Source organism: Octodon degus, unplaced genomic scaffold (genome assembly GCF_000260255.1).
Source record: "Octodon degus isolate 3935 unplaced genomic scaffold, OctDeg1.0 scaffold00009, whole genome shotgun sequence".
NCBI classification, from domain to species: domain Eukaryota; kingdom Metazoa; phylum Chordata; class Mammalia; order Rodentia; family Octodontidae; genus Octodon; species Octodon degus.
The window spans coordinates 12,323,252-12,334,246 of NW_004524585.1; the positions used below are offsets into that span (position 1 = coordinate 12,323,252).

General features: G+C 49.3%; 2 protein-coding genes across 3 annotated transcripts in view; both read right to left on the reverse strand.

Annotated features, from left to right (window-relative positions):
* Positions 1-258, reverse strand: part of Adipor1 (adiponectin receptor 1) — a 17,194-nt gene extending 16,936 nt beyond the window's left edge. The window contains exon 1 of one of the 2 annotated variants that reach the window (XM_004625363.2): positions 49-258. The gene's annotated coding sequence lies outside the window, so the exon portion shown is untranslated. The remainder of the gene's footprint in view (positions 1-48) is intronic. The other variant, XM_023708068.1, reaches the window with a different exon arrangement.
* Positions 259-1,998: 1,740 nt separating this feature from the next.
* On the reverse strand, positions 1,999-8,100 carry LOC101577089 (NADH-cytochrome b5 reductase 1). The gene is made up of 9 exons (XM_004625365.2): positions 7,992-8,100; positions 7,574-7,723; positions 7,354-7,426; positions 6,595-6,701; positions 6,247-6,376; positions 5,496-5,579; positions 4,310-4,395; positions 3,767-3,866; positions 1,999-3,482 (listed from the first exon to the last, which is right to left on the reverse strand). Exons 1-9 carry the CDS (start codon positions 8,061-8,063, stop codon positions 3,310-3,312), a joined length of 975 nt encoding a protein of 324 aa, XP_004625422.2. The 5' UTR covers positions 8,064-8,100; the 3' UTR covers positions 1,999-3,309.
* Between the last annotated feature and the right edge of the window lie 2,895 nt (positions 8,101-10,995).

Below are 10,995 nucleotides of genomic sequence, written 5' to 3' on the forward strand. Positions count from 1 at the left end.
GAGCGCTCGGGCCGAGCCCCGCCCCTAGCCAGCCCCGGGGAAACTTACGGCCGGGCGAGCGGGCAGGCAGTGCTGGAGCCCGCGGTCCCCCGCGCTACATCCCGCGGCGCTGGCGGAGGCCTGCGGCCGAGCGGCCCCGATGCTCAGCGGCCTCCCCGCGCCGGAAGGGGCGCGCGACCACACGGCGTCACCTCCGCAGCGCGTCACCTCCTTGGGGCCTCCTCACCCCTCCAATCCCGAGCGTTGCTCCCGAGTCCCGGCGGAGGCCGCCCTCGGCCCCGCCCCGCCGTGCTGCGCTCCAATCGCGCGCCGCGACCGTGCCGGCTCCGCCTCCGCGCCGTCCAATCGCAGGCGGGCCCTCGCAGGCACAGACCCGGGCACGTGAGCAGGGATGCCGGGGAATCAGGCGAACCCCGCGGAGGAATGCTGCGATACCTACCGGACCGCACGTCGTATTTTCCCTATTGCAACGCCAGTCGATTCATCTTCAAAACACTTCCTAATCCCAGCTTCCCCAACCCCTCCCTCCCTCCCTTCCTCGTAAGATTTATTGACTACCGTGATCCGGGCACTGAGCTAGGCTTGAGTTTAGGCTTCTGTTCTTGTCATAGAGGCATAATTGTTTCTAACGAGTCTTGCTTGGAACACACCTCCTGGTCGCATGTGAACACCCCAAAAATATACCTGGAAGACAGTCTGGGTCAGTGTAGGCTTCCTCCTGTCCCCGCACAACAAAGAAATCGATTATTTCGCCATCATTTGTATTTATTTTTATCTTTTGAGACAGGGTCTCACTATGCAGTTCAGGTTGGCCTTGGTGCTCAGTTTGTAGCCCAGACTGGTCAGAACTTGCAACTATCTGCCTCAGCCTGCAGAGTGCTGCTGGTAGTACAGGCGTGCGTCACCATGTCTGGCCTTGGCTTTTTTTTTTGAGACAAGGTCTCACTATGTATGTAGTTCAGGTTGAACTTTAACTCACTAAGTAGCCCAGACTGGCATTGAACTCACAGTAATCGTCCTGCCTCAGCCTCCACACAAGCGAGGGATGACCATTTCCTCATTCTCCCACGGATGTCTTGCACTTAAAATCACTAGATATTGCGGAAGGAATTTAGCATGAGGTGAGTGTGAGGGTTCACTCCTGTAATCCCAGCACACTTAGAGTGACTTTGTGAAACTATCTCTGAATAAAAACCTGGGGATGTAGCTCAGAGCAAAGGCCTCAACTTTAATCTCCAGTATCAGCACAAAAAGAACAAAAAGCTTCAGGGTAGGGGGGTCAGTTCCAGATTAGCATGAAGGCTTAATAATACAACATGTTTTCCTACAGTTCCTGGTCCACAGCTATTAATTCAAAGATGTTCTCTTTCCCCTTTTCCTCTGAATCTTTCTCAACTCCCTCCCGTCCCAACCTTATAGTTGTACTATACTAGTACCACATTGAGTTGTAATGATTTGTTACCTATCTTAAATTCTTTGGGGATTTTGCTAGGCACAGGACAGGTCCTCTTGAAAGGTTTGTATGCTGGGTGTGGTACTCTGTGCTTGTAACCCCAGCACTTGAGAGGCTGAGGCAGTAGGATTGCTACAAGTTTAAACCAGCCTGGGCTACATAGTGAGTTCAAGGTCATCCTGAACTACACAGCAAGGCTTTCCCTCCGAAATAAAAAGGGGAAAAAAATTAGATGACCAAGAAATGTTGATGGAGGTGGGCACAGTGGTGCACACTTCTAATCCCAGCACTCTGGAGGCAGGGGTAGGACAGCGAATTCAAAGCCACCCTAGAGTACAAAGTGAGTTAGGGCCAGCCTGACAGATAGTAAGCCCTGTCTCAATAAAAAAAAAAAAAGGAAGAAAAGTTTGTTCTAATATTGTTTGCACAATTAAATGCTGATATCTTGTACTCTGAGTAAATGATTTCAAAATAACAATATGCAGTATATTAATTATTGTTACTTTCCTATCACATCATTTTGAAATAGTTGTTTTCTTAAAAAAAAATCAAAAACACTGGGTAAGACCACCAATGAAATTTACCAAGAATCTCTGCCCCAAGGAGCGTGAGTTTTGAGGGTCTCACTCGGGTTCTCCTGGGGGCCACAGAGACAGAACACAGATCCATGGTGAGAAAGCAATGTTGAACTTCCTCCTGCACCCATAGCATTGCTTTGAGTAAGACTAACAGAAGAATCTGGAAAGGCTGCCACAGTCTCAGCCAGGAAGATGGAGTGGACTGGGTCACGCTACTCCAGAGTGGCCCATGAGCACAGGGGAGGCCAACACTGCCAGCTCCTATAAATGTGACAGGCAGCTGGTGATGTCAGGCTGCTTTTTAAAGGGGAAAGCCTCTCTTCCAAAACGAAAGGCAATACATTGGGTTGTTCACCAGGTACCCTATATGTCACATACAGTCAAGAAAAAGTCAGAGAAGTGGAGGGGCCAAATTGAGGGACCCCCTAGGAGGGTTGGGCTCTCCTCTGACCTGTGCTTCGGGCCCCAGCAGCACAAACCTGCAGGGCTGGGTTGAGTTCTGGCTCTGGAAACAGCTGCTGGGTGGAGACAGTCTGCTGGCAGCTCACATTTCAGCACATGGGCAGCTGCCCCAAGACTCTTGGGAAGACCCATGAGTCTGTGCTGGGAAGCCTTTCCTACCAAAGTCCTTAGCACTAGGACACCAGGACCCCAAGCACGACAGCGCCTTTAGGTATCACACTGGGGCCTCAGCCCCATTTATTTGAATTGCCAGAGGTTCCTTAAATAAGCAGCAGTCTTAGGTTGTGGGCAGCCTTTCCCCCTGACCTGGGCAGCATCCAAGAGACACAGACGCACAAACGTGTATTTCAGACTCCTTTTTCTGAGGTCTGGAGTCCTGAAGAAACTTGCCTATCTCTATAAAACTCCCTCTCTAGGTCCATTCAACATGCACTCACATAAACAGAATTTGCCCAAAGGTTAAATACTAAATATTAAGTAAAACTCTGCATTCCTTTCATCACAGACTTAAAGGAGGTCAAGTGTGATGCTATCGAGGAATGAGCCAGGCTTGAACAAATGTGCATGCTCCCATCTTTCTGACCCCAGAGAGATACTTCTCCATGGGATTCACCTGAGCCCTTTAGAAGAACAAGATGTGGAGATCTTGCAGGGAACTCCTTGGCCTTGGCCCTCTTCAGTGGCTCCAGAGTCTAGCTACTTTCAGCTCCAGAGTAAGTTGCAAAATGGACACTTTCATGAAAGGAATCTACAGCTCATAGAATTTGAGCACTGGGGGACAGTTGCTGATATGGGTCCAAGGAAGGTAGGAGGTGCTCAATAGGTAAACCGCATCTTTTGCAAGTAGCCCAGTTTGTCCAGGTTGGGATGGCAGGCCAGCTGCACCATCGGGGGTGGCCCACAGAGCAGCAGCAGTACATCATCCCCTGGGGCAGGCAGGTGCTCCCGGATCATGTCAGCAGTCACAAAGCCCTTGCTGTAGGCCCAACCTGAAGTATAGAGAAGAGAGAACTGATACTCCAGACCCAAGTTGGCAAAGCAATGTGGCACCATGAGGATGGACCACCGGGAAGGGCTCCTGAAGTCTTACAGCTATGGCCATCCCTGCCCCCCACTTGTAAACAGGGTCCTGAAGGACAGGGACTAGGAGACCACTGTGTCTGGGCACTAAGACTTGGGACTGTGGCAGTGTTAGGGAGGGTTGGTTTTGCAGAAACCAGAACTTAAAGGGGATAAGAAGGGCTACTGGGAGGTCCAGAAATGGGAAGGGTACCTGCTGGAGGATGGTCCAAGGTGAACCAGAGCTTAAAGCGATTGGGATATCGGGCCTGCAGTTCCTCCAAGTCTTCCCGCAGGATTATGTCCTGTTCAGTCTGAAACACAAAAGGCAAGCAAAGCCTTAGAAATCTTCTGATGTAAAAACAGTTCTCTGCCATGAAACTTTCTAATCAGAAGAAAACAATGCTACAGGCATACTACAAGTTAGCAAATCTTGCCGTGCTTTCATGGGATGAGTAAAACAGCCTTTCTTTACACATGAAGGAATGAAATATCTAATAAGGAAGACTCCAAGTTTCTGTGTTTAGCACTAGATCCCATAACTCTTTTCTTCTTTGCTTGGCAGGCAGAGAAGGAATCTGGCCCATTACTCAGCTCTTCTTTCTCCTTCTTGTAGCAGTGAGTCTTGTACCTCACTCAGGGAATCTGGGACAGAGGCCAGAAGAGGTACTGGGCCTGTTCTGCCCACAGGTTCCACAGATTTTGTTCCTACCCATGTAGCAATTATAAAGTGCCAGACTGAGAAAAGCAAACTAACCTGGTTGGCAAAGAGCAGAAAACACTGGGTTGGATCTTCAGGGACTTTCAGAATGGCTCGGATCAGCTGCAGCATTGGGGTTATTCCTGCATGAGGATACCCCACAGTGAGGCATGGTGGCCGTACTCTGCTCTGCCCTAGCTCCTTGGCCCACCCGCCCTTGTACCTTAATTCTACTAATTAGCATTCTGCTCCATTTTCCTTCTGTATTGCTCTTCTGACCTCCTCCCGCATGTTTTGCAGCATCTACATTTCTGGATTCTCTCAGTGTTCTTAGTTCACATTGTGGATACCCTTGTAAGGCTCTTGCTCTCAAAGTCTTTTGGAGGCCAGGGACTCAGATGTCACAGATGACTAGATACTGACTGGGTAGATGAGGGTTCTGGAACATGGACTGGACTTGTGGAGGCTAAGAACATCTCCTTTGGAATCAGGCAAGGCCACATACTAATCCTATCTCTGGTCACTAACTAGTGACTCTGTGGAAACCCTTTAACCTCTCTGAATCTCCATATTCTTCTCTACAAAGGGAAAGACTAGTGCATACTTCATGTGTCTCATATATAGCAGTAACTGAAACTGTACACAGTATCTAACATTAGTGTCTAATGCACAGTCATGTCTAATGCTAGTTTTCTTTTTGACTTGTCATTCTTAGCAGTTTTTTTCAGCACACAATTAAAAATTATTAGATGCATTCAATTTGAGGAGAGGCTGCCTGATTTATTGCCCTCATTTTACTACTTAAAAATCTTGGAGGGTTTGCAAGGGAGATGGCTCAGCGGCTTAAGTGCCTGTCTGGCAAGCGCAAGGACCTGAGTTTGATTCCTAGTACAAAAACCCTGGTTTTGGAGGGGCTGAAAGGGGGGGGGGTAAGGAAATGGGAAAGAAAAAAGAATCAAGTCATATTGTGTATAGGTACAAATTCTCTATGATGTGATCACTATGTATATCTAATATGTACCAATAAAATCTGATTAAAAGTAACAAAAAAGAAAGGAAAAAATAAATAACATTTTGGGAGATGAGTTCTACTTGCTCAATTTTATTTTTTTAGTTTCTGATGAGGTCTAGGTCTTGCTGGAAACCCCTGATTAACTTCTCAACTATGATTATCAAATATTCAGAGATCACTTGTCTGCTAACAACAACTGTGGGAGAAAATAGTCCTTTGAGTAATACACACCTGTCCCTCCAGCAATCATTCCCAGTTTCTTTGCCTTTCGAGGCTCTGGTGGAGATTTCTTGTTGGGTTGAATGTTAAAATTTCCTGTGAGACCAAGAGAAGAGAGAGGCAGCAGAACAAGGTGAAAATAGAAAACTAAGTAAACAAATGGAGAACTGAAAATATGCCTGAGGCCAGTTGAGCAGCTGCGATGAAATCTGATCCTGGAACTCCAGTAGAGGTTTGAGTTGAGTCAGTCCTGACAATAATACACTGAAGGGCAATGGGGCCAAAGCCACCAGTCCATAGTCATTTCAGGGTCACAATGTGAGTATCAGCTGCTTCTGGCAGGTCATTCCCTGGTGAGGGCGACAGGCAAGGGGCCAGTTATGACTCTAGCTTCTCAAGAGACTGAGTAGCTCTAAGGGCTTGCTAAAGCACCCCACTGTTCCCTGGGGAAAGGCTGAAAGCAGTCTTTCCTGAATCTCTTCACCGCTCAGCCTGAGGGAAGAGTGTTTGAGAGAAGGGACCAGTTTCATGGGCTTGCTCCACTGCTGTCTGTCACAGCTGGTGAACTGCAACAGATTGTCTAAGTGCAGCTCTCCAGCTATGTGGCTAAGAGCTATGCTTCTGCAGTCTGCGCTATGTTGAGAAGGCAAGGCAGCTATAGCCCTGGTACACATGTAGGGGCACACACACACGCCGTCACACAGCGCCAAGAAGACTGAGAACTGGACAAGAGGTCGACAGGCTGCAGCACATAGGTCATTACCTTTCCCAGTGTAAGTGAGCAACCCGCTCGGCCCCCGGAACTCCACCACATCTCCAATTTTCAGGCTATCCAGGTATTGAGACATCTTCCCTCCCTCAGGAAACTTGGGGTGCACACCCTTCAGGTAGACCTGATAAAACAAAGAGGAAGAGAATACCTCACTTGGGATGTCTTCAAGGCAGGGTAGGACAGGGTCTCTGGCAGGTTATCTTTTCCCAGTTCACAGAGTTTCCTCATACACAATAAGGAAGTGCCTTCTCCTACCATCCAAAAAATTCTGGGAAGTGTCTACAAATTCCAGAAAAAGTGGGCCAAGGAGATGGCTGGGGTTCTTTCCCCCACTCTTACCTTGATGACAAGATCCACGTAGCCTTGGTCCTCATCACTGGTGACAGGAGTGTATGGCCTGATGACCAAGCTGCCATCGATTCGTGCAGAGAGATAGACATGTTTGCCTGGGGACCACACGGACAGCTACCCAAGTGCTCTTTGAGGAGGTTTTGCATCCCTGTTACCATTCAAAACACTCAGGATTTATGATGTTTGTTTTGGTTTGTCTTTTTGAGACAGGGTCTTGCTACGCAGTTCAGGCTGGCCTTGAACTCACTTTGTAGCCCAGGCTTGCCTCAAATTCACAGCAATCCTCCTGCCCCAGCCTCCAGAGTACTGGGATTACAGGCCTGTTCCACCGCACCCAGTGAGAACAGGATATCTGTCTTTCTCCTGTGGTCCCAGAACAGATTCACCCCTAACCTCAGCAATCTCTTACCAAGCTTTGATTGGAGAAAGTCGTATCAATTACTGTCAGGACCATAGAAACAGCAGGTAAGCTGAGGGTCTGGGCAAAGGGAAAATCTTAGTGTGTGCTGGGAGTGGTGGTGTAGGGGGTTAGGAACAACTCCTGCAGAAGAGAGGTAGGGCAGTTAAGACTTCTGGGGGCATAGAAGCCACACCCTAAACGGAACCAGTGGAAACTCACAGCCTCCAGGATCCTGAGTCAAGAGAGAAGGGTGTGTGGAGGAAAACTGAAGCAGCCTGTGTCACAGACCCCAGGAGACTTGGCCTCCTAGAATACCAGGAAAGGAGCGCACTCCACACTTTCCTTACCCACAGGCAGCCCCAGAATGTGGTGGGCGGTGGGCAAGGCAAAGCGGAACTTCTTGGTGTTGTGGCTCACGGTCTGCAGGATGAACAACACAAGCGTCTCACAACACTGCTCAGGCACTGCCAAGTCCCCCGGGGCGCCCCAACCACCTTGGACGCTTTGCTTTCCTCCCTGAATTCTGCCTGCCCACCCCCAATCTCTGGCCCCTTCCTTTAAATTTACCGTCTTGTCCAGGAGTCGCAGCAGGTACTTTTCATTGGGGTCCAGAAGGGTGACTAGCGGCCGGCGGGACCTTCGCACCAAGTAAGTGCCCACGGCCACTCCGAGCAGAGTAAGCACTCCCACCCCCAGCGAGGCCAGCAGGATTGGGCTCTGTGGATAGAGGAGGCAGCGTGACCTCTACTCTGGGGAAGAGCCCAGGGCGGGTGTGGTGACTGTCTCCTACCCCTGGCTGCTCGAGGAGTGAAAACTCCGGAGCCCTAGACACAGAGCTCCAGGAGGTTAAAGCTGGCTTGGGTCCCAGCTGCACCTCCCAGCATCCAGGGCGGGACCAGGGCCCTCCGGGTTAGGATCAGTAGTGGGAGCCCAAGAACCAGATATGTCGAGGTCCCCGGAGAAGAATATGGGACAAGTGTCTCACCGGCTGTACCCCCATGATCAAGAGCTGGTCCACCACCTCCCTGCGGCGAGGCGAGACAGATCCCAGACACATCCCACAATGCGCCGCGGGGCGGGCCTGGGGGCGTGGCCACACAGGAGCAGGGGGTGTGCGCGTGGCTATGGGCGTGGCAGGCTGGCTCTGCGCCCCGCCCCTTTCACTCCTGACTCCACCTGCAGGCCAAAGAGCTCCAGCGCTTTTCCAAGATCTTTTAAGACGGTCGCTCCAGTCCAAGACCTTTTAAGTCGCTGCTCCAGCCACTCTCCACTCTTCCGGTTCCTGTCCACTGGATTCACCTATCACCAGACCAGAATGTCGTTCTAACACAGAACCCTTCTAGGTCGGGCAACTGCAGACCTCAGAGTCTAGGGATCCTACATGCAGAGTGTAACGTTGAGCCAGAGACAGGAAATGTAATCATTGTGCACTAATTCTAGTTTTTCCAAAAGGGTGAATTGCAGCCTGACAATTGAACAGCCCTGCAGGGACTCTTTCAGGAAGGAACAGTGACTTGGCAACTACATTTCCTAGTCCTTCTGGACAGAAAGGTTTTATCGTGTCAGGCCATCAGTTTTAGATTGGCGCTTCCTTTGGGTCCAAGTCCGGCTTTAGGTCCTGGTCTGGTTCTAATGCCTTAGAAGAAAAGACCTAGACTTTGGAGGCAAACTTTATTGGAATCCTGCCTCCAGCACCTACTGGCTGGACCTTGAACAGCTTGATCAACTCAAGTTCCTTCATCTCTAGATTGCCTTGTACAGCACAGCTTTCCCCTGACTTTCTAAGTTCCTGGAGGAAGGACGATGAGAGGATGTAAAAATAAAGGCCAAAGTCAGAATACAGGAAGCTGAGATCAGGTGGAGCCCTCTCTTGTGTTGGAAGAAAGGAACTACTCAACCACTGCAGCACGTTCATTTATACTTTCAGCCGGTTGCTGTCACGTGATTCTCCTGCCTAGCAACCTGCTTACATAGTAGCCTCTTCGCGCATCCTGTTCTTGGAGCTGGGGCAGCTTGTTTACATGCCTCGCCTCGGCTGCTTTGTTTTCGGTACAGCCTAGCTCCAGCCCTGCACATGTGATCGATCTATCTCTGGCTTCAGCCGTTCCCCACAATAGATGAATGTGCATTATCATCTACAGATGGGTAGCATTTGTTCACAGGGATAGTAGGAGGCTTCAATGAGATATACTAATGGGCTTAGTGTAGTTAGTGCCTGTCATTGAGATCGAAAATGTTCAATAGATGGCAGCTACTTACCAAAGAAGAAGGCAGCACAGAGCTCACTTTGGGATTTAGGACTGAACTCTGTTGGCAGCAGAAGCATGGAACAGGAGTCAGAAATAGACACTGGGATCCCCTGGAGATAAATGTCAAGATGACCATTCTTTCCCATAGGCAAGTTTTCCAACCAGAATGACACTTGCCTTGTTGTGGTGATGGATAAGATTTCCATAGATGTTATCACCATCTAAACTTGTATCATTACCAGGTATGGTGGGGCACACGTGTAATCCCAGCACTCAGAGGCTGAGGAAGAGGATCATTGCAAGTTTGAGACCAGCCTAAACTACAAAGTGAGCTCAAGGCTAGCCTGAGCTATATAGTGAGACCCTGTTTCACAAAGACAAAAAGAGGGTAAGGGAGATAGGTCAGTAGAATAAGCACTTGCCTTGCAAATGCAAGGTCCTGAGTTCAATCCCTGGTACTGAGAAAAAACAAAAACTAATGTCATCAATACAGCGGAAATGTTGAAGCTCAAGTTTTCAGCTGTATGTGATGAATTCTGTGAATAGTCAAATAGATGTGTTGTTTTACTTTTTGCTCTGGATTAGCTGCAAATGTCACTCTGACCAGGATGCATTTCCCTTTAAGTTTTCAAAGCAGCCTGCATGCACAGAATCTTGAGGGAAGTCAGGGTTAGGGTTAGAAGTGATGGGAAGTGCCAGTTTGTGTAGAGAGGGCTGACGGGGTTGGGGAGGAATTCTCCTTCTCTGTTTGGGGAGACAGAGACATTGTGGACTAGGGTTTCTGATGTTCCCACTACTGTTGTGGCTAAAGAGCCACAGATCCCTGCCACAGCCCAGTTGCATTCCTTCCCCCTTGCCTGACAGGGCTATGGCAAGGGAGGAAGTATAGAAGCAAAGGAAAGTACAACTATAACTCAAAGTGGTAGACTTTAATTAGTGGGAGTGTATCACTAGGAACATGGGACAGGAGGTACAAGACTAGAAGCTTTAGGGCCAGTCAAATAGCTCAGTGGATTAAAGCACCTGCAAGCAGGCACAGGGGCAAGGGGTTCAATCCCTGGGCCTGCAGTGCCAGCCCCGCCCCCAGGGCATGCTGAGAGGGCAATTGAGACTGGGCTTGGTGGCCCATGCCTGTAACCTCAGGTCTTGGGAGGTTGTAAACAGGAGGATCACTAGGAGTCCGAACTAGTAGTGAGATTCTGAATACCCTGTAGGCCCTTCCCCCCACACAGAAAAAAAAAATAAAATAAATAAAGACTAGAAACTTTAACTACATGATCTTAGTAACCATGGTGAACCCTTAGTCCTTTGTGTGTGTGTGTGGGGGGGGCATTTAGGGAAGGGTCTACAAGGTGTTCAGGGTCTTCCTACTAGATCAGACTTGTAGTGATCCACCTGTCTACAGCCTCCCAAGAATTGAGATTACAGGTGCACGTCACCATGCCCAGTCTCAATTGCTGTTTCAGCATGCCCCGGGGGCGGGGCCAGGATGGTAGCCCTGGGGATCGAACCCCCAGTCCCTGAGCCTGCCTGCAGGTGTTTTAATCCACTGAGCTATTTGGCCAGCCCCTGAGCCCTTAGTCCTGAAGAGAGATGCTATAGGGTTGCTGGAGAGGAGGCTGCTGCCTTGAGTAGAAGATTGGGACAATGGGCATGGTGACATAATGCCTGTAATCTCAGCACTCTGGAGGCTTTGAGCTTCAACTACATGGTTAAGCTTTTTTTTTTTTTTTTTTTTTT